Consider the following 24,464-nt stretch of genomic DNA (forward strand, 5'->3'; position numbering starts at 1 on the left):
TGAGAAGGGTTTGACGGTGTATCCCGACCTGAGTGTGAGATACCGAGACCGTTTGTTTGTACCGGAGTCTTGCCGTGAGGAAGTACTCCGAGAGTTTCATCATTCGCGCCTTGCGGTGCATCCGAGAGGTACTAAGATGTATCAGGATTTGGGTCGCCAGTTTTGGTGGCGGGGTATGAAGAGAGATGTGGCTGTTTTCGTATCGAAGTGCCTTACTTGCCAGCGAGTGAAGGCCGAGTGTCAGAGGCCAGCGGGTTTGTTGCAACCCTTGCCTATTGCCGAGTGGAAGTGGGAGCATGTCACTATAGACTTCGTTGTGGGTCTTCCGAGGACTCAGCGGGGTAGTGATGCGATTTGGGTGGTTGTAAACCGGTTGACTAAGTCGGCGCACTTTATTCCTATGCGCGTGAGAGATTCGGTAGATCATCTTGCCGACTTGTATATTCGGGACGTAGTGAGATTACACGGGGTCCCAGTGACGATCGTCTCAGATAGAGATCCTCGTTTTACTGCTAGGTTGTGGCAGAGTTTGCAGAGTGCCTTGGGCACTAAGTTGACCTTTAGTACGGCTTATCATCCTCAGACTGACGGGCAGTCCGAGCGTACTATTCAGATCCTCGAGGATATGCTTCGGGGTTGTGTCCTGGACTTCAGTGGGAAGTGGGAGAGGCACTTACCCTTGGTAGAGTTTGCCTACAACAACAGTTTTCAGTCTAGCATCGATATGGCACCGTTTGAGGCCTTGTATGGCCGACCGTGTAGGTCTCCAGTTTGTTGGGCCGAGGTGGGTGATACACCTTTGTTGGGTCCGGAGTTGGTTAGGGAGACGACGGAGAAAGTTGAGCTTATCCGTAGGAGGCTTGTTACAGCCCAGAGTCGACAAAAGAGTTATGCCGACCGTAGAAGGAAGCCTTTAGCGTTTGAGGTAGGTGATCATGTCTTTCTGAGGATATCACCTAGGCGAGGCTTGATGAGATTTGGGAAGAGTGGGAAGTTATCCCCTCGGTTTATTGGTCCTTTTGAGATCCTTGAGAGGATTGGCGAGGTTGCTTATCGGTTAGCTTTACCGCCGCAGTTGTCCGGAGTGCATGACGTGTTTCATGTGAGTATGCTTCGGAAGTATGAGCCAGATCCATCACATGTGTTGGATTGGACCGATTTAGAGGTAGATGAGGATGCCTCGTATGAGGAGAGACCGGTTCAGGTCTTGGATAGGCGGGATCAGGTCCTGCGTGGCAAGACCATTCCTTTGGTGAAAGTCTTGTGGAAACATCACGGAGTGGAGGAAGCCACTTGGGAACGTGAGTTGGAAGTCCGCGAAAAATATCCGGACTTGTTTGTTGATATGTGATCTTGTATTTAAATTTTGAACTATTGTTGAACTTAAGAGCTTTTATATATGTCTTAAGTTGTGAAACATTGAAAATGTTTTGGTTTATTGGAAATATGTTTTGGAACTTGCCTCATATGGAAGTTGAATGTAACATTATATATGTTGAATATATTGTTGAAATTGGAAAAGATAATGCATAATGTTGATGCATGTTGAAAGTACATATGTTGTTTACATATTGTGAAATGCCCCTTGTTAAAGGGATGGGACGACCGGTAATGGGTCAAATTGTTGAATGTTAAAATATAACATTGTTTGAAATGGAGAAAAACTTGTTTTTGAAAACTTGTGCTTAATTTCGGGGACGAAATTCTTTAAGGGGGGGAGGTTATAGCGATCCCGGGTTTACCCTTGTTGTACAGTGATCCGGACATGTGTCCGTGGATGTTGGTAATTGTTTATTATCTAGTTTGCATCCTCTTTACTTTGTATATTGAGTTATAGGATGTGTTGGGCAGGTTTGTTACAGGTTGGTTGTGTTTGGGAGCCTAGTGTTGCTGCCCAGATTTTTGGACCTTCGCTCGAGCGAGGAGTTGGTCGCTCAAGCGAGAGTTGAGTTTGTGTCTGGTGGGTCGAGCCAGAGTGGCTTCGCTCGAGCGAGTGATGGCGTCTGGTTCTGGACCTGAGAGTTGTATTTCTTGGCTCGAGCGAGCTTTTCTTGGCTCGAGCGGTCTGGTTTGTTCTTGGCTCAAGCGAGAGTTTCTGTGTCTGGTCGCTCGAGCGACCAAGTCTTCGCTCGAGCGAGCGTGTTTTATATCAGCGGACAGTAGCGTTTTTGAACATCACTTTTTCACTTTCTTTTTTATCAAAACCTAGATCCGAGACCCTCTCTCTAAACTTACACTCTCTCTAAGAATTGATCTCCCTAGAGTGTGAATCTAGCCTAGGGCCTTTGTTAAAAAGATAGAGGGCGTTGAGAGCTTTGTTTTAATCTGAAAAAGTTGGGATTTGGAACACGTTGATCTTCGAGTCTTCATCTCCTTTTTGGCTCAAACTTCGAGGTAGGGATATCCTACTCCTCTCTATGGATTTTGTCTTTAAATTTTAGTATTTTGAGATGTTGGGGTTGGTTTGGTAATTTTGTGAAAGTTTGGGGCTTTTGTGTTATTTTACAAAAGTTGGGGTTTTATTCATAATAAACCTAGATGCATATTTGGCATAGAGAAATGGAATAAATGTTAAATCATTGATGAAAAGGGGACCTAAGGGTCGAAATGTTAATTATGGGAATTGACCTAATTACATTGTTTAATTAATTGGGATAATTAATTGTGAGGAATGAGGAAATGAAATGTTGATTGAATATCCATTGTGCATTTATTTTCTGTATAGAAATAACTGCTTTGGGCTATCGGTGGAGGATAGTCGTGATTGTTGTAGACAATGCATGATGATTAGGCAAACGGAAACTAATCAATGGAATGTGTCATGGAACTTGACGGTTGATAGAATACATTAACGGTATGTATTGAGTGATTGTATATAGAACCAATGTGTTTGTATACGTTATGTGTAGATGAGGAGATGGGGGATGTACTCCGCGGTTTAGGGGAAGATAGGGGATGTACCTCTAAACCGGATAGTGTTGGGAGAAGATAGGGGATGAACTCCGTAGATACAGCTCATATGCTTGTCTAGAGAAGTGAAGATAGAGCTCATATGCTTATCTTTGTGAAGTGTGGATATAGCTTATATGCTTATCTGTGAATGTGGATATTGTTGTTATACATATCTGTTGAGAGTGTGGATATAGCTTATATGCTTATCTGTGAATATGGGATATTGTTGTTATACATATCTATTGGGATGATGATAGAGCTAACATGCTTATCTGTTGAAAAAGGGAAAATGAAAGGTAACTTGGACTCATAAGTAGTATGACATAAATATGTGATTTATGTGAATGTATCAGTGTTGTCCATCTATCAATTGCTAATCTTTTAGTCATTGTTCATGGTTGGTTTAGTGTATTTCTACTGGGCTGTGGCTCACCCAATATGGGAATATCATTTTCAGGTACAGGTAGCATGCCACCTCCAAGGACATAGCTTGGGAGGCTAGAGGCGGACATACTTCTGTCGTTTACTTTTTGATGTATTACATGTAATTCAAGCCAAGGGCTTAATGTGTAATGAGTTAGTACTCTTTTGTTGTAACCAAGTGTTAACTTGGAAAGCTGTAAGCCCATAGGGCATTTGCTTTTGTTGTTAATATGTAATACTTATGTAATGAAATTCCGATATATGGAAGAATGAAGAACTTTTACATATCAATGCATGTCTTATTTGATGGGTTTAATGTTATTATTTTGAGGGCGTTACATAAGTAGTATTCTTGTAGCGAAAGAATTCCTAGATGTGTTTCCAGATGATTTGTCGGGGCAGTTAATTGATCGAGAGATCAAGTTTACTATTGAGATAATACTAGGTATCCAACCAATTTCCAAGACCCCATACCGGATGTCAACTACTGAGCTGAATGAATTAAATCAGTTACAAGAATTGCCGAACAAGAAATTTATTAGGCCTAGTACATCGCCGTGGGGCGCTCCAGTGTTGTTCGTTAAAAAGAAGAACGGAACCCTAAGGTTGTGCATTGACTATTGGGAGTTAAACAAGGTGACAATAAAAAACATGTACCCGTTACCACGAATTAATGATCTGTTCGATCAACTACAAGGAGCACATGTGTTTTCTAAAATTGATCTGCGATCCGGATATCATCAGTTAGAAGTGAAAGCTGAGGATGTGGAGAAAACTACTTTCCGAACCAAATACAGCCATTATGAGTTCCTTGTTATGCCTTTTGGAGTTACAAATGCACCAGCTGCTTTTATGGATTTAATGAACAGGGTTTTTAAGCCGTTCCTTGATGAATTCATTGTGGTTTTTATCGATGACATTCTAATTTATTCCAAAAGCAAAGAGGAACATGAACGTCACTTAAGGCTTGCTCTTCAAATATTGTGGGAGAAGAAATTGTATGCTAAATTGTTGAAGTGTGAATTTTGGCTGGATAGTGTGATGTTTCTGGGACATATGACAATGAAAGATGGCATTTCTGTTGATCCACAAAAGATAGAGGCAGTGGTGAATTGGCCTAGACCGACAACTGTCACAGAGGTCCGTAGTTTCTTGGGTTTAGCTGGCTACTACCCCAGATTTGGGAAAGATTTCTCAAAGATTTCCTTGCCACTTACTCAATTGACACAAAAGGGGGTACCATTCGAATGGACTGACCAGAGAGATACATCTTTTCAAGAATTAAAGACAAGACTTGTGACAGCACCGATTCTCACTTTACCCTCCGACACGGATGGCTTTACCATTTATAGTGATGCCTCTTATAAAGGCTTGGGGTGCGTATTGATGCAAAATGGAAAGGTGATTGCCTATGCTTCCCGTCAATTAAGACCGCACAATAAAAGTTATCCGACTCATGATTTGGATCTGGCTGCGGTAATTTTTGCATTAAAACTTCGGCGCAACTATCTGTATAGAGCAACATGTGAGGTGCATACGGATCACAAAAGTCTTAAATACTTTTTTACCCAGAAAGAGCTAAATATGAGGCAACGTAGATGGCTAGAGTTAATTAAAGCTTATGATCTACAAATTATGTACCATCCTAGAAAAGCCAACACGGTAGCTGATGCTCTTAGTCAGAAATCAATGGGAAACTTAGCTTGTTTACTCACTGGGCAGAAAACAATATTGCATGAACCGGTAATATTTGAAGAGATCAAAGAAGGACAGTTGCAAGATGAGTTCTTAAAGAAAATAATGGATGAACAGGATTCCAAACCTAGACCGGGGTTTAGTTTTGAGAATGGCATACTCAAGTTTTAGGGACGATTATGTGTACCAAACGATGATGATTTGAAGAAATGAATCCTTCAAGAAGCCCACAGTTCCAATTCTCTATCTATCTAGGAAATACAAAAATATATCAAGACCTGAAAAAGAACTTTTGGTGGCCAAGGATGAAAAGGGAAATTGCGGAATTTGTGTCCAAATGTTTGCAATGTTAGCAAGTTAAAGCAGAACATCAACGACCCGAAGGATTACTTCAGCCATTACCAGTACCAGAATGGAAATGGGAACATATCACAATGGATTTCGTGGTTGGATTGCTTCGCTCTAGTAGAGGTATGGATTCTATTTGGGTAATTGTAGACTGATTGACAAAATCTACTCATTTTTTCCCTGTCAAAACGACATATAACGTGGATAAATTGGCTACTATGTATCTGAATGAAATTGTGAAATTGAATGGAGTCCCTGTATCTATTGTATCTGATAGAGATCCGAAATTCACTTTGAGATTTTGGCAAAGTCTACAAAAGGCTATGGGAACTGAATTGAGGTTGAGCAGTGGATACCATCCGACCAACCCTTGGCCTTGGAGACCACCTACCGACCACCTTTTGTGGTGGAGACCAAAAGAGGTGGTCGGCCTGCCAGAAAAGCTGGTCGGCCGACCAGTTTCTGCCTCTTGTTCCTGGTTTCCTGCAACACAAAGCAAGAGAGAGGCATAGTAAGGTATTTTCAACAAATGTTTGCACGACCACTCTCCCATCATTGCACAAGCTCAAGTGAGTGTAGTCCTCGACCCTCGGGCCACCAATCACTCATCTCAATGCATGATGGCCGAGGAGTCGAATGATTAACTTTTCATTAATGGCAGAGCTCAGAAAGTTCAAATCAAGAAAGAAATACAATTGATGAGCAAAAAGTTCAACTTTCCATTGATGTTCATAGTTATTACAAGCGGTGGGGCTAATAGCTCAGTTACATTGCAAAAGTAAGAAGAAAAAGAAAAGGTATAATAACAAAAAGCATAATAGCAAGTTTCAACACAGTCATGTAAATAAGTCATCTAGCTCAACATTAGCACCAACATCAACTTCATCGCTCGCCAGGCCGGCTCCAGCACCGTCTTCTAAAGTTAGATCGGTGATGCCTTCTTCGATGATCAGGCTTGGCTCGGTCTGGCTTGGCACCTCCGACCAAGCCGGAAGTGAGCCTTAACGACCGAGATTAACTGTGGGCGCAGTCAGGCTCTCCTCCTCCACCCTCAAGAATTTTTGTTGAACGACATTAGCATAATCCGTCATATAGCTCTGTATGTAATGCAGAGGAGGATTCAAGAAAACCTCTGAATCGTGCGCCTGGCCAAGCTAGACGACGAGTTAGTTCGGCTATGCTGTTTATAATTCGGTAGGTGTTAGTGGACACTTGGGTTGGGTAAAGCCTGGTTTGCCTGAGGAATTCACAAATGAATGATTGGACTAGAATCGAAGTCTGCTTTCAACTATCAATAGCACTGTGAAGGGGAAAAAACCAGATTTGCTCCACGGTACAGTGTCTTGTTCGACTGGGGTGAGTTGTATATCATCTGGAATGTGGTACTCCCTTCTAAATTCAACTATAGCACCTGGAAAACTCAGCATGAAGCGGTATTTTTCCATGGTGCAAATTGTTTGTTGGGCCAAGTAGCTCGGCTCTAACTTGGTTGCTTGGTTGACCAGTAATGCCAGGTAGTGAAGTGTGGATGTGCTTGGACAACCAAGTCAAGTCTGCAAAGTGACAAATAAAAGCTGTTATGCTCCATTGTTAACCCGGCTAAGGCAATAGTGTGTGCATGCGGTGCGTAGCTCGGTCGTGAGCTAGTGGTCACAGTTCAGCCCAACGCCGTAGCAAGGTTCTAGCTTGGCTAAGGAGATGGGCGAGGGCTTGGCCTGATTCAGATTAGGGGCAAGGTTTTAGCCTGATCAAGTTCAGATGTAGGGCTATTAGCTCGGCTATAGTCATTTAAACGGGCACAAACATGTTTCTAGTTCGGTTGTGACACAATTTTGGATCCAAATCACTATTTCTAATTTTAGTCTCGAAGGGACATCTTCAAATTTTGAATTTTAAGGGTTATTACAGAGGCTCTAATCGTAAGTTCATTTTATGGTGGATTAATGTAGTAGAACATTGTTTTCGAGCCTATTTGGTGGATTTATAGTAGTAAAATGTCAAAAACTTAAAGAATACCATGAATATTCATGGAAAAAGTTGGAAAGTTTGAGAAACTTACAAATTTGAAGGCTGATTCGGATTTCGAGTAGAAGGAACGCTTCTTTGAATGATTGTGAGACCACGGGTGTGAGATGTAACGTGGTTTGGATATAACAATAGAGGAATCCGAGGGGTTTGGGCTCTGGAGTCATCGGAGAGGAAGGAGATGAACAGTGGCTGGGACTATTCAAGTATATGAATATATATAAAAAGTGAAAGGGCGCGGTCTTTTCGAATTTTTGGTGGTGTATGACGGCTGTAACAAAAGTACGGGACCAGTGGGGGCATGCCATGTGTCCCATGATTGAAGTGGTGCCAGAGTGACAGTTGAATGTACAGGGCAACTGATAAGACTGCTGGGCACCAAGCAGATTGAAGAGACGGAACAACATTATTGGTTCGGTTGACTTAAGCATTTCTATCTCGACTAGAAGAATGTAATCCCAATCATGCTCTACAGATGGAATTAAGGGGCAATTGAGAGGGTAATTTCTACTAAGAAATTAGGCCGAACTAGGTATCAGTGCCTGTCGAAGTTGGGCCACGCAGTGGATTGAGAAAAGAGCTCAAGTAACTTGGTCCTGGGTTGATTGGATGATATGCTAGTCAGTGAGTTAGGCCCAGTTGATAGAAGATGGCTGTATGAAAAAGGCTGAGCTAACTTTAGCTCGGCACAATCCATTTGATGGTCAAGGATTGCGCGGTTTGGTCAGTGGCAGGACGACGTAATGTAGTTCTGTCGGATATTTAGAACCGAACATAGTGTTGTTGCCATATCACTTGGCATGCAGTGAGGAGGGTGTTCTAAGGATAAACATTATTCTTTAATAATGTGACTCCTAGGAGGACTTTACTGAGGAGAGATAGAGTTCTACTAGGATTGTGCCATGCGCGATCTATAAAAACTCATGACAGAACCTATTCCCAGATATTGCAATTCTAACTCTTGAATATGCAGAGCTTTTTGTCTATTGTCTATTTGCTGGCTTAGGCATCAGAGGGGTTTCCGGCACACACCTGTCGGCTAGTTCACGTTTGTGTTCTCAGGTGATATGACGACGATGTTTGAAGGAGTGCAAACTTGATTAACAGGATTATATAAGGAGGATTATTTTGTGCTCGTACAATTATCAGTGCAAAGTACTAGATGGTCATCTCATGATTATAGCACATAACCCAATTAGCAACTGAATAAATAATAGCTTTCTTAGGATAGAACTTTTCTAAATAATATTTTAGAATTTATTTTATTAGTTGCTACATATTTAGGTAGATGTTATGATTTAGTAAGATTTGTTAGGGATAATTTGTCAATTGTGTTTGGTATAATGTAGTTCTTTGTTTTTGCTTCAAAAACCCTGTTTAATTTGTGGATAGGATTACTTATGTATAACGAGATAATTTATCTCAATGAGGATAATTTAATCTGTAGTCTAGGTAGGAAATTCAAGATACATCCACCGATTTAATTGGGGAGATTTGGCGAGAGCCTCTTTTATTTTCATTGGAATGACATTGTAAAAGAGTTTATTCCATGAATGACTTTAGGGATAACTCTAAATGCACCCTCAAAAATTAGGTTGGACACACTATTATTTTGAACATCTTAATTGAAAATTTAAATTTTTTTAATGCACTCTAGATAATACTTATTATGTCCCTAAAAAACCCCTAAAAACCTAGAGATATACTAGGAAATCTACTTTTTAAACTCCATTAGTCTAATTGTTACAACAAATGCACAAAGTCATCCTTTATAGCAAAGTCAACCCGTCATCTCCAACATCCTCTTCGCCAACCCGCCATCTCCAACCCTATGGTTTTAGTGTATTTTGGCATTCTATCAAATTGGGTTTTTTCCATTTTGATTCTTTGAAAAAAGTGAGTTCTACAATTTCTTCGAAACTTAATGACGAATAAATGAAATATGTCCAGATACTCTATTATGAACAACAGAAAATTGGTTCTTGTTTTTTTTATCCGGATACTCAATTCCGAAAAGCAAAAAACTAGTTCCATCATTTCCATCTGATACTCAGTCGAACAAATTAAATATGTCAAGATACTGAATTCTGAAATTATGAAATTGCCTGAAGACTTGGTACCAAACAAATTAAACATATGCAGATACTCAAGTCTGAATAACAAAATATCAGAACATATGTAATATCAAATAGTTTTTTTTGTTTGGATTTGGAATATGAAGAAGTTAAAAAATTAAAAGTTCGGAAACACAGAGCCAAACATAAACAATTGTTAGGATATTAAATAATGAATAATGACCATTATTTCGGAAACACATTGTAGAATATATGAATTGTGTTTCGAAACAAGTTTGCGAATAAATGTAATTTATTTGGTACTGAATTCATGAACAAATTTCATAAATCTAACAGCCGAAAATGATGAACATGAATAGAAAACTTCTCTATAAAAAGCTTGTTTAGAAACGTTTTATTCATTGTCCATTGTTAATATTAATATGAAATAGAATGCAAGAATGATGAATTCAAGCAAAATATGGTTGAGTATGAAGATGCAAAGTGAAGAGAATAATAAAAGAATAGAAGAGAGAAGAGAAGAGTGAGTTTGATTATGAATGAGATGTCCAAAACACTTCGCTTTGTATTTTTTTCAATATGAAGTACTTTTTGTCATTTTAAATGAGGGCGTAATAGTAATAAAAAAGTTTCACTAGATTGGGATGCCTAACTTAATTGTCATTTTAAATGAGGACGTAATAGTAATAAAAAAGTTTCACTAGATTGGGATGCCTAACTTAATTTTTGGGTGCAAACAGAACTACCCGACTTTACACTTATCATGCTTATTTCATTTACCAAACTACTCTTGATTCATTTGTCAAGATTTAAAATTTCATAACTTTTTGATGTGTTTTTCTATTTTTTAATGAAATTTATATATTTGAAATTCTCTTATCAAGATTTATCAAATAAGACCAATATTGAATATGAAATTTAAAAGAAAAAAATAATGACATTTTGCTAGATTTGCTATTTTGGAAAGTAAAATTTTACTATTTCAAGTTATTGTTATCAGAGTAAAATTTTTATTATCTAAAATTAATATTTAAACAATAATATACCACTACTATTATCATTAACAACTGCTATTACTATATCATGTTACCATCACCATTCAAAATATTAAAAGATAATTTTATCAAACTTATGAAATGATATATTTTTAGAGTAAAATTTTACTATCCGAATTAAAAATAACTAAACTTTTATGTTTGAAACCCCAAAGCGTGCAGGTAAATAAATTATAGTAAGAAAATATGATGGAGTGTCCTTTTCCCATTATAAGACTAGTAGCATATGAACTCATTCCAGAGTGCTAATTTTATTTACAACATACTGTGTTATGTCTCCTACTTTGAATATATTCCTTCTCTATTTTGTTTAGGTGCTATTTGGAAATGTTTAAACTTACTTCTTTTGTTTACAAAAAAATATTAAGTATTTTTTTTTAAATGTGTAAAGATGAAAACAAAAAACATGTTTTGTACATGTATTTTAAGAACTAGTTTTGAAAACAAGTGAAAGGTGGCTTGCGAGATGTAGTGACTAAAGGTGGTTGTTGACGATCAATGATCGGAGATGGTTTCTAACCGCGGGAGATGATGGTCGATGGTGGTTACCGACGGTTGAGATGGTGACCGGCCTCTGGAGGTGTGGTGGCTAAATGTGATTTCGGTAAGAGGTGATGTGGTTGCCGCTGTGACTAGTGGGAGGTAGTTGCCGCTAGTCCAAGGTGGTTGCTAGCCGCAAGAGGTCACCAATGGTGGCAAGAGGTGGGGGTGGCCAGAGAGGGTAGGAAGAGGAAGGAATGAACTCTTTTTTTTTTTTTTTTTTTTCCAAACAATTGAAACCAACTTTTTTGTGGTTGAAAAACTTTAGTAAATTTTGTTAATTGTTTACAAGTTTTTCAAAATAAAAATGAATACTAAACGAGTTTTTATTTATAATTTTCAATTTTTTTTTGTAAATATAAATAAAATGTTATAAACATAAATGTTACCAAAGAAGTCCTTAGTGATTGTGAAATGAGTAAATGTTCTACACGGCTTACCCATACAACATATAATTTACAGTCATCCATTCATCAAACGCCACGTCAGTTTAAACATAGACTGAAAAATGGTTTAAACGTTTTCAAATTAGAACCCACAACCACCGTTAACCTTGATGCAAGAAGCAACAAATGGATCCTCCACCAATTTCGTCCACATCGTCGGTCCAAAGAAGAACAGTTCGTGATGAACTCAGAGAAAAAAAAAGAAAAAGAAAAAGAAAAAGAACTGCTAATGGGTTAAAAATTAACATCTATGTATGATGAATTCAAGTCATTTTTAAAAGTGATAGGCAAGGAGAATAATGAAGCCCGTCTTCTCTTCTTAGAAACCACCTAGCATGTCGCCTTCGACCACTGTACAATCACCCAGTGTTCATTGAAGCCTTTAACAGACCAAAATCAAAAGGCTGCGACTCGTCATACACCACTCGCTTCATTGCTTCCTTGCCAAGACTGTTGGGGAGCGTGCTTATTGTGCTTTCTTTGCTATTACATTGGTTGAGGGCTTCAATCTGTAACTTGTTTTTCTCGCTCGTTTTGGATACGATAGCCCTACAGTTCGGATTCCCGTGGTTATGAATCTGATTTTATAAGTGCAATGTGAAATAGATAAAATGAGTCTAAATCCGACAATTCTTTTGGAAAATCGATTTTGAATCAAAATGCCAAAAAATAGACTGTTTTGCCAGATTTTAGAGTCGCCACCTAAATATTTTTGGAAAATTTAGGAAGCCCGCGACTCGTGTCAGAGGTCATGTGTCTGTCATTACCAAATTGTCTCGGCTCGGGAACTTAGGTACGAGAGGGGAAGGTCATGAATTGAGCACCCCACTCGCCTAGTCAAAGATCGGCCTTTTTTAATCATGATGTGATTCTTATTTACAATATATGCTCTTGTTCCAATTAGTAGGCTAATTTTACTTTCTGATACACACAAGTATAGACTAATTTGAAAAAGGTGGAACATTTTGATTTCATGTATGTCTTGAAAAGAGTTTTGAATATGTACCACTTGAAAAAGTGATCTCATATGTACATTCATCAAGTTATCTCAACTTAAGCAATTAGCCTTCATCCACAGGCATCCAAATAGGTATATCACTTAGGCACTTAACCTCATGGAAAACATGCTTGATATGGAAACAATCACACGCATGTGGTATGCTAAAGCAATGAGTGCTCACATAGTATTCAAAGGCAAGCCAAAAGAAATCAAACAATTAGTTAAATGCATGATTCTAACAATGCAAGTGACTAATGCAACACATACAAAAGTGCAACTAAGAGGTTCAATTGTCTAATATGTCATGTGAATCACTTTGATAGCATGCAGTTATGCACGTATTTAAGGAAGTAATAAATGACGATGCCATTAGAATGATGAATTGAACCCTATGCATGCAAGACAAATGGATACTTTGTACATGGAAAATGCTAATTAAAACATGATGCTTTACACTATCCATCATAAGCGGATAAATAAAAAGGAGAAAGACGTGAGGTTGGAAGGCGTGCACATTATTATATTTTTTCCCTCTCGTAGGAGAGTCCGAATAAATGTCCTAGCTAATTAAGCTAATTATTACAACGCCTTAATTAACTATTCTAACTAATTAAGTAATTACAACACAAAAACTAACTAGCTATTCTAACAAATTAATTAATTACAACACAAAAATTAACTAGCTACTCTAACTAATAAACACAAATTAATTAAACAAACTAATTAGTTACAAAACCGAATTAATTAACTAAGGAATTAATTATTACAAGTCCATTACTTTAAATACAACATACTACTATTAAAACATTATTTTAACAAACCCTGAGAAGCGAGGAATGGTTCATGCACGAATGCTGATTTTCACCCGAAAATGCTCTCTGTTTTGCCGCTAGAATGTTTCTGTAGCACAGTTAGAAAATTACATTGTTTTTTACCTCAGCCTCTGCTCTGTTTTGTAGGAAAAAGAGACACTGCCGGGCTGAAAAAGGTGGCTGGCCGGCCAGTAAAAGTTTTTGGTCGTACAGTAAAGGTGGTCGGCCGGCTACTAATATTTGGTGCTGCCCTCCTGCAACAGACATAAAACAAAGCACAAACAGAGTATTCTCAGGGGATGATTGTCCACCCTACCTCTCCTTATCATTAAACAGGTCGAAGGAAGAGTAGGCTTGATTCGCAAGCCATCAATTGATGCAAATTCATTGCATGATAACTTATGAATCAAGGGGCAAAAGCTTAATACATGAAACTAAAAATGCCAGCAAAAACCTCTCCCTATCATGATATTGATCAAGGGAAGTGGTTAACATTGAATCGTTTTCATCACTAACAAGTATGAAACGACTCAAGACTCAATGGGTTCAATTAACGTCCGATTGAACCCAAACCATTTTATTATCTTGTTCCATTTTAGCCCAATTTTATTACCTCTTTCAATTACCTTTCCATTCCTTACTCATTTTAGTCCAAAAATGATAGTTAAGTCCACTAAATGGAGAAGAGTGTCAACTAAGAAGTTGTTTTGGGCATGAGAGAGAGGTAATGCCCTGGTAATGAACCTCTGAAAAGATTAAACCATTTAGCATTGTATGGTCCCTTTCTCAAGCTTAAACAACACTCGGTTGAGACAATTTTCAAAGAAATAAAAAGCCAAGAAAAGAGGGAGAGTGCAAAGATGATTTTGAGTGAACATCAGTATGAAAAGCATGAAATAAATGTTATCACCTCAAATAGATCGATGTCTAATGCCTAAAACACCAAACCTATGAAGACTACTACACTACAAGCATGTTATACAAAGCGCAAATGAAATAAACAACCTAAAACAATCCTAAAAAAACTCAAAATAGTGCTGGAATTCTAAGAGAAAAGCTTGAAAAAGTTAGCTAAAATAATGGAGAATTTGGGCTAGTAAACAAGCACAAGGAGGGTGGCTAACCCCTCCATTTTTGGGATTTCAAAATCACATTTTTAGTCTCTAAAAACCTCTGAAATTCAGTGGTAAAAAGTTGGAAAAAGTTGAGGAAGAGATGGGAAATACAAGTGCAAAGGCTTAGGAGACAAGGTTCAAAGAAGGGTGATTAACCCCTCTACCTTTAGTTTCCTTAAACCACAAGCTTTAGCTCATAAAAATAGTTGAAAATAGTCCAAAAATAGTAAGAAAAGATAAGGAAAAAGTAGTGTAGAGATGCCCAAAATTATATCTCTTGAAGAGAAGTAACTCCTTTGTTCACAAACCAACAAGTTCTCACTCTCAAGAGTTGAGATTTGAGCTCAAGAATCTCAGCAAGAAGAGCTAAATTTTTGGATTAGGAAGTGTAGAGAGAGAGAGTGTGTAAGTTGCAAGATAGAGAGAGAGAGAGAGAGAGAGAGAGAGAGAGAGAGAGAGCTATGCAAGTTTTGGAGCTTTGGAATTTTTTCTAACCTAAAACCAAGAGGGAAGGTCCCCTATATATAGAAAAACATGTGCATCTGTTGAAAATATCTGTATAGACACAGCTGGTGTATTACATGCATTTGTTGAGAGAGCTGGCAACAAATATCTGCAAAAATCTGCTCTGCTAGAACAACTGGCTGGCCTGCCACTAGGGGAATGGTTGTACACTTATTTCTGGCCAACCGGCCACTAGTTTGGCCTATGGGGACACTTGGCTGGCCAATCCACTCAAAATGACAAAAAATTTCGCAACTGATTGGCCGGCCAGTACTTGTACGGTCATCCACAAAAAGTGGCCGCCCGACCACAAAAATCTGTTTTCAAGTTCTACTTCAAACGGGTATATCTCCCTTATCCAGATTCGGTTTTAGGTGATCCTTGGGTCTAAATTGAAGCCCCAGAAGTCTACTTTCAAATGGAGGTAGCCTGACATCTAAATTCGAAGTGTACAAAGAGATATGCCTATTTTAGTGAAGGCTGCTTATTTCTATCTTAACGGTTTGATGCCCAATCTTTCCCCAACCTAATTTTCTTCCCTCCCCTCCTATTTCCTTCAACTCCAAACCCATAAATAAGATGTTTTTAAAGATTTTTAAAAGTGTCCACCTCCCTTCCACTTTTTTCCACTTTGTCTTTACTCGGTTTACTGAAAAGTGTAATATTTTAAACGAAATGTGAGACTCGAAACATCGTAGAAACATTTGGAAAAATATTTTGAAAAAGAGGGCTTTATGGTCTTAAATAGTTTTGGTCTAAAATGAGGTGTAAGGTTGGGATTTAGACGCTTTTCTTGCTAAAGAAATTGAATGTTTGTATAGCATAACTGTCATCATTGAGTGATCAACCTGAGGCGCCCAAGTCTTAAGGGCGGTCAAAAATGGGGTGTCTACAGTTGCCCCTCTTTGACAGAGCTCAGAGTCATGAAATGACGTGAGTGAATGTCAAAGCTCGAAGACGACCCATTTTGACAAGGCCATAAGACTTGGGCAAACAAACAAAATGCAGATGCAGTTGGTTGAACCCGAGGGTTACCTACATATCCCTTTGCAAGGAATCAAACCAGCGTTGTTCAGGGGCAGGATGCAAATGATACACAATGTAACGAAATAATCAAACCACAAGCAGTACAAAACACACGAATACTATAAAAAAAATGGGGATGCAAAAATCAAACTACGTTTTATGTAGAAAAGAAGTGGGCACGAGCCAAATGACGCCAAACACAAGCTAAGTGCCTATACCCTCAATACTAGCCTCAGCACAGCATGGATGCTTACACATAACGGAACCATGTTTCAACGTGAAAGGGGTGAGCACATGCAAAACTATGTTTTTTGCAGAAAGAGTACAAGTAATTGGGTGGCATGATATAAGTGAGGAATGATCTACTGAGGAAAGATGTATTGGGAAAACACAATGTAATGGAATGATAATGATCCTAAATGCATTTACGCGAAAAGGATAGATGCAACAAGATAGAGTATGATGTAATAGATACAATGAATAAGGGTCGCAAGCCAAACCACATCTTACCTAGAAAAGGTATGGGCACAAAACTGACCAAGTCTAACACATAAAAGGTGCTGACACCCTCAATGCTGGCCTTAGCGCAACATGGGTACTTACACATAACAAAACCATGTTTCAACAAGGGAAAGGTATGAGCACATGTCGAACTAAGCTTTACATGGAAAGGATACAGGCAATAAAATGGCATGATGGATAATGTAGTAGATGAATAGGGTGACATACTCCAACCATGCTGGAATCGTGAGAGAAAGAAGAACAAATTCCAAACATGCTAAAATTGTGTAAGGAAGGGAACACACAAACCACGTTGAAATTGGGAGAAGAGGTCCTACCACTCAGGGTCGTTTCTTGTGTGTCCTAAGATACTCTAACCACGCTGAAATTGTGAGAAAAGGAAGAAAAAAAAACCACTTAGGGTTGCATTCCTACACACCCTGAGATAAACTCCAAACACGCTGAAATCATGTGAGGAAGGGAACACTCTATCCACGCTAAAATCATGTGAAGAGGAGGAGAAAAACCTCTTAGGGTTGCATTCCTGTACGTCCTGAGATAAACTCCAAACACGCTGAAATCATGAGAAGAGGTCCTGAGATGATGCGATAGATGCAAAGAGTATGATAAGTTTGTGCAATAGATGCACAATGTATGATGAGATTCTGCGATAGATGCACAATGTGGTATGAGATCATGCGATAGATGCACGATGGGGTATGTGTGACAAGTAATGTAATGGATGATGTCTAGAAAATGCAGTAAACCAGCAAAGCAACGCTTAGAAAGCACCTTAAAGGGTGAGTGGCGATAAACTGCTCTACTCTGATAGGGATCTCCCCCGTGTGTTCTTCGAACTCTTACCTCCAACTCACAGTTCAAAGGTCCTCAAATACTGGCAAGGGGTGACATCTGCACGTAGAAGCCACGGATGCCGCTTTTCTTCATGATCATATTCACAACTTTCCCTATTCTCAAACGGAGTGACAGACTTGGTCGGTTCAGTATCCAAAGTTGAGACACATATACGCTACCTCAACCTATGGGGCTGCCACATAGATTTAAAGTCGAGGATACACCCCTGGGCATTTAAACCAGACTTTAATCTTAAAAATTCCAAACCTTTATGTTCTAGGTATCGCCATTTGAACTCTAGTTTCCACCGTCTCAGTTGGTCTCCTAAGAACTCATTGCAAACACAGCCAAGATGCCTCTAGTGGGGAAGGGTGCTCAGTGAGAGCACTTTTGATCGCTATTTTGACTTGAAGCAGGCTTGAGTTTGAGCTTGAGGTCGAGGTATACTTATACTCCGGAGAAAAGACAAGGCCTAAGAAGATGTATTCAGATTGCAATCTCAGAATTTTGCTGAAGTTAAAGCAAACTCAGATGCTCCAATTTTCCCTCTTTTTCTTTTGCTTAGCAGTCCAGAACCTATGTAGCTTCAAATAAGTCCTAGTTCTGTTGCTCTCTCTTGATCGGGATTGGACCTAGCAGTTTATGAAAGAAAGAATGTTGTTGTGCACATCATGGTGGGAATGACACGGCACTTTGAGCACAAAACGATTTATTTTTGCAAATCGAGAACGAGTTCTTAACTAGATATTGAGCCTACGACTGACCGCAATACAAAATACAACTCAACAAAGGAAGAACAAAGTAAAACAACCTAAACACATCTATTTACACTCAAAATGAAGAATCAAGACAAATAAAAACAACAAACACAACACTTGGATGCTTTCCACTGGTGGGAGACCTCTCGGCTCACAGGAAGCCCACTGCTTCTCCAGGTATTGTTTCTCACCCTTTCTTATTTATGGTTCCAACATCACTTTGACCCTCAATCTTTGTTCCTCTGAAAAGCCCTTTCTTCACATTTCTCTCAGCGCACATCTCTTTATTGTTTAATCTCTCTTATTTTTTATCCTTTCCCAGGTGTGGTTGATGGATAAGTTGGAAGTTGTGGACCTTATGAGGTGGGACCAAATATCCAGCTTTATTTCTAGTGCTTCGCACTTGGTTCGATACCTCACTGCTTGGAGGATGAAAGAGTTTTTGGTGCCTATGGCTAGCTTCAGTTGTGCTCTCCCTTGCGAGTGCATTGATAATGGGGAAAAGACAGAAAACCTGACTCGGCTGTGCCCCTAGTTAATCGCTTTGACTATATTTTGTGTTTTTGGCTTCTGCTAAAATAATTTTGACCAACATGAGAGTTAGATTAACATGTCTGTTCGACTTTCTGCTTTGAAATCATGTAAGTCAGGCTATGAGCACTAAAATTTTTCCTTTTTTGGGTCCAAGAAATGGTTCGATTTTGGAAAAATGGAATAATTTCGTAGAGAATTAGTCAACTTTACTAAAAATCCTCAAAAACTATATTTGCAAATGGCCACTGCTCAACCAACATGGAATTAACTCTTAAGAAGCGCAACATCAGATCTGAACTTGAATTGTCTTGCAGTTGAATCCTTTAATGGAATAGGACACCTGCTTTTGAATGAAGATGAGCACGAAGATGAGCCAATTTGCACATGGATAGGATAACTGAGTTTAAATAAGGAGAAACCAATCAACATGGAAGAGACAAGAAGGTTGAAAATGGTTGGGGCTGAACTTCATGATGAAGTTGCCTACGAATCCCAAAGATGGGAATCAGGCCGTACGTAATTCTCAGGTTAAGGTACACTCGAGTATTAACACTCTCCTTTTGCACTCTAACTTTTTCTAGAGTTGCCTTTTCAGGATTTCAACCTTGTGAGCTATATTTTTTCCCTTTTCATTTTTCTTTCTTCTTCTTTTTCTTTTCTTTGTTTCCATTTTTTCCATTTTTGTTCTTTTTCTTTTTCTTCTTACTTTAACTTTTGCCTGGGTCGCTCTTCCGAGTTTTCAGCCCAGCGAGCCTCTCAAGGATACAAAAGTTTAATTTGTCCATGTTGGTTGGTCGTAGGATCTCTAAGCCATCCATTTGAATCCACGAAAATGACTGTTATTCCTAACTAATAGTCTTAATGATGTAAGAGCCCATCCAATTAGGTCTAAATTTGCCCCTAGTGTCGTGGATAGGAAGTCGATTGTCCTTCAGCAAATTTTTTTTGGCTTTCTTGCTAGTCTCCATTGGTTCAAGAAATGACCCAGGCATGTCTCGAGGCCGAGAGTGATCCTATGTTGTACAATCTCAAGATCAATTCCAGGCATGTCTTCATAGGACCACATAAAACATTTTTTGAAATCTTTTAATAAAGCGACTCGTCGCTCGTGCTCCTTTGAAGACAATAAAGAACCAATCTGGATTAAGCCAAGATCCTTCTCAGTACCAACATTGACATACATGATCTCATTCATTAAGGGCTTTAGCATTCCTCTCAGTCGATCAAATTTTGCAAATCCCGAGGAATTCCTCCCTCTTTGTTTTCATCATAGTGTTAGAAAAGTTTTGAAAAACTTTAGTCAATGCAATGATTTAAAGGCACAGAGAAGTAAGTGGAAATTACTGTCGTTTCTTTCAGATCATCTTCTGGCTCAACTGGCTCAATGATAGAAACAGACTCAAAAGAAAAAGTTAAAAGACAAAAAAAAAAACAAACAAGGAAGTGATATCCAAGTTAACATGCTCGAAATCACCTAACCCTAACACAACAAGACTAACTCAATACCCAAGTCCGAAAATAAAATAAACAGAATTTTCAAAGTGCTAAAACAGTGCGTGCCATCCATACATTTGGAGTAAAATGAGCGCCATAAGCAGGTGGTTTATCCCCGATCACATAGTCACATTATCTCCCAAGTTCATCGATCCAGCGTTGATAGACTTTGTAGGACCTGGTGGAGTGATGACCTTGTTGTCAATCAGATCTTGTACTTTATGGCGAAGGTGAAAACATCAGTCAATGTCATGGCTGGTTTGTTGAGGGAAGGAACAATACTTGGCAGCATTATACTTGGCTGAAAGGGGATTAGGGAGAGGCCGAGGGTCAAGGGGTTTGAGATGGCCTTGTCCTTTGAGGATTTGGAGAGCTTTAGATAAGGTCACGAAAAGGGGATTGAAGGTGCAGTTACCAGTCCTACAAATATTGACAGAAGGGTCAGCAGGTGTTGACTGGGTTTGATGATCTCTTACGAGTGCAGGATTAAAGCTGAAATTGCTGTTTCCAGTATGGCATCCATTTTCCTGGCTTACCCCTTAATTCAAAATGCTTTCAACTCGAGTGACGAAAGTGTCATCCACAGTCTTTGCAACTACTGCAAGCACTGGCTGCTTGTTCAGCCCTTGGACCTTTAAAGTCTCAATAGCACACCGGAGATGTGCTTCAGGATCGATACTTGCCCCGGCCTTGTTCTTGCCCCTTGCTTCAGCTTTGCCAAGGGATTGGGTGGCTATAATCGAAGCGAGGCCCATTCATTGTTGACATGTCATTACCCAGACTTGAGATAGCTTAGGGTTGGCCCTTTCCAACTGTGGCTCGTCCCAAGATTGGAGAGCCTTTTGACGTGAAATTCCTGGCATGTGATGTGGTCGATAATGGAACCAAGATCCCAAAGGATAAATTTGCCACAGTTCTCTGAAGATCTTCAATCATGCTCAATAGCTCAGAAGTAGTGGGCTCGACCATTGGTTCCCGTGGTGTATTTGATCGGGTTCAAGATGATTGGGGTTTAAGTGCGTCCATCATATACAAATTCGTGCTTTTTAGAATGAACACATCAGGCTTGGGTAAATGAGCTGGGATGATTGTTTTCCAAAATTTTAATCAAATTCTTATTTCAACCTATTTTAATTATAAAAAAAAATTTAAATCTGAAACTAACCCCAGAAAGTAAAAAATTATTATATGTTATTTTTGGGGTACCTATTGAATCTTGAAAGTAAAGAATTTAATTCAAATATTAAAAAATTACCAAAAACTATGGAAAATAAAAAATTCAAACATCTACTTTAATCACAAAGTCAAACAAAATGATTATTTTTAAACCTATCAGAACATCATAATGTACACGTCTTGTTATGTCGATTCACAAATTAAATTTAAAAAAACAAAAACAAAAACAAAAACAAAAATCAAAATCAATTTTTTTTTGTGTTTTTGGCATGCAACCTAAGGTTCGATTGAAAAGTGAATTGATTTTTTGATTTTTTTAATTATTTTAGTTTGAGGTTAAAAATTTTTATTTGGGAAGGACTTGATTTTTTGTGAGAGAAATAATATAATAATTATGGATTGAATGTAATATTTTGTCTTATTAAACTAAAAAGCTTATTTTGTTTTTTATGATTAAAATAGTCAAAAAAACAAAAAAAAAAAAAAACCCAAACTTGGCTTTGCAAACGAAGCCCAAATAGAGCCAAAAAAAGTTGGAGAGAATCATCCTTGTCTTCATGTTGAGTTCCTTCCGTAACTATTCAGATTCTGATTATTGTCATCATCCCAAGTTAGTTCAAGGAAGTGACAAATTACATATAAACATATTGAAAATAATAAAAACATATTACAATTGATCAGATTGAAACCTGAAAGTACCTGGAATGAAATATGATTCCTTCGGATCGATTTTGCTTTTCTTCATCATATGTTCTGGGTCTTCTGATTGAAAAAGATGTATTCCAATTCCATAACTGAACAACCTACATTAAAACCCCGAAACCCAAATCAATCAAATCAACAACAAAAATATTTTCCCGAGTAAATTAAAAAGCAGGTAGGAACTCCATTATTCCAAGTGGGTTTTTTTCTTACCAAGCTCCATCAAAATTAAATGAGTTGGGTCTTCTCACTGGGACGAACCCAAGAACATTCGTGTAGAAATCGATTGATTTCTCGAGTGATCTACAAACAAGTGAGATGTGATTCAGAGAGGTGAGCCGCAAAGGGTTTTCCATATTTTTCTTCATTTTCTCTAGAAAGTTCAAAATTCAAGAAAGTAAAGATTGCTGGAACAGAGAAGAAGAGAGAATCAGAGACTATAAAACAGAGGGATTGAGAAAAGTTGCTGAGATAGTCACGGAATTCTATGAAATTGAAAGGGAAGGGCTTGGTTTATATAGACGACGTGAAAGGCCTTCATGTCCACCACGTATGCATGCTTTCATGTACACGTGTCAGATATACTATAAGACATTTGACATGTTGCTGACTCAGATCATGAGACCTACCCCCGACAGAGTAATTGTCATGGGTGCGAATTTCATATTTGAAAATGTTATGATCTTGAATAATTTATCAAACCTTTTAGATGGGCACGTGACTTATATAAATTTATATGTGGGTAGATCTCATATTCAAATGATAAAATTAGTAAAAAATTTGATAAATTATTTAAAATCCCTAACATAACTCGTTAGTGTGAGCAATCATTAATAATAATTGTTTTTCTTTTTTTATGATGAGGGATTCAAATTAGTTTATGTGTGACTTGACTAGTCTCGGAACGTGCCGTGGCTCCAAGGAGTCTAGGCCATGTTTGATTCACAACACTAATAGTGAGGTATTAATAATCCTATTAAATTAGTGTGGTATTAGTTATCCCACCCCTACCCCATTACTAATAATCCTACAAACTTGTTGGATTAATTATCCATTGGATTAATAATCCTAAACCAAAATGTCAAAACAAACATAGGATTATTGGGCCCACGGATTAATAATCCCAATCCTATGCTTTAATCCTTCCAATCAAACATACCCCTAAAGAATTATATGGCCTACAAACTAAAAAATGTTAAAAACAAATAAAATAAAATGATATTGTTAAATAAACATATATAATTACGTGATCTTTTTGACTTGTATAATAATTCTTGCTTATAATAATATTATATCTCACTAATTTAAAATTCAAAAACCAACCTCTAATAACATGGTAAGATGTTGCTTATGGCATACCACTTGGGTTAGTCGTCAAAATTGAGGTCGGAATTTTTTTTTTTTTTTTTGGGTGCTTATTCACCACTTCAATGCTTGACACATAAGTTGTTCTTCTTCTCCGTTCGCAAAATTCAATCACAACTTTCTCTTATGAGGTTGGGTTTACACATTTGGTAGAAAGCATTTCATTTGAGGCGGTTATGTCCGATTTTAAGATTGAATTGTGTACATTTAATTTTTTTTAATAAAAATTGTTACACGTCCTCAGTTTTTTATCATCAAGAATTTTAAAAATAATTAATACAAAATTAATAAAAATAAATAATATTATATTCAAAACAAAAAAAAAAATAAAATTGATATATATATATATATAATCTATTATGAGGTGTCAATGGTGTTTCTTTATAAATTCAAATGTAAGTTAAATTTGCTTTATTAATAAACTACATGATAATTATTGTACAGTGCAGCTACGTAGCCCGAATTTCATTTGGCTCGAATGGCCTAAATGAGTTGGCGAGGGGTTGTCTTCTCCTTCGTCCAATCGCACATCTTCGTGCAAGCACGCGTTTGATTTCCAAAAATAGAGATGAAGCGAGAATAGAGAGGAAAACAAAGACGAAGCGGGAGTAAAGAGAGAGGAGGACAAAACTGTAGCTCGTGACCTATTGGCCGAGCTGTGTGCCACTGTTGATCACCAGCCTAGTTGTTGCTATTCATGATCAACCTGGGTGACCACCGGCGACCACCAAAATTATCCTTTAGCTGCCAGCACCATCAACCTGTTCGTGAATCGCATTTCAACTGTTAATGAAGGCAACTCACGGGTATGTGTGTCTTCAACTTCAACTCCTTCGCTCCCTTTTGTGTAATTTGTATATATATATATATATGCCTATGAAATGTTGGAATGATTTGCTTGTGTAATCTGCAACTCACGGTCCCTGGATTTTCTGCTCTCAAAGTGTTCGATGATTTGTTTATGTTGAAATGGTAGAGTAATGATCTGGGATAGTTAAGGTTTACAAATATATTGATTAATGATCTGAAATTTGTGATAGAAATCTTCAAACAAATAGAGATT

The 24,464-nt window shown here is 38.1% G+C and overlaps 1 protein-coding gene across 2 annotated transcripts; it reads right to left on the minus strand.

The window, feature by feature from the left end:
- Positions 1 to 13,055: 13,055 nt before the first annotated feature.
- Positions 13,056 to 22,508, minus strand: LOC114288254 (glyoxylase I 4-like). Of its 2 annotated transcripts, none has more exons than XR_014356905.1 (3): positions 22,250 to 22,508; positions 22,034 to 22,137; positions 13,056 to 13,625 (listed from the first exon to the last, which is right to left on the minus strand). XR_014356905.1 is itself a non-coding variant. In XM_028231746.2 (3 exons), the coding sequence occupies exons 1-3, from the start codon at positions 22,402 to 22,404 to the stop codon at positions 21,912 to 21,914; spliced, it is 270 nt and encodes an 89-aa protein (XP_028087547.2). In that variant the 5' UTR covers positions 22,405 to 22,508; the 3' UTR covers positions 21,555 to 21,911. The 2 variants fall into 2 exon arrangements, 1 of the variants encoding a protein (XP_028087547.2); XM_028231746.2 differs by lacking the exon at positions 13,056 to 13,625 and adding an exon at positions 21,555 to 21,922.
- Between the last annotated feature and the right edge of the window lie 1,956 nt (positions 22,509 to 24,464).

Source organism: Camellia sinensis, chromosome 15, assembly GCF_055761805.1.
Source record: "Camellia sinensis isolate YWXY chromosome 15, ASM5576180v1, whole genome shotgun sequence".
Lineage (NCBI taxonomy): Eukaryota > Viridiplantae > Streptophyta > Magnoliopsida > Ericales > Theaceae > Camellia > Camellia sinensis.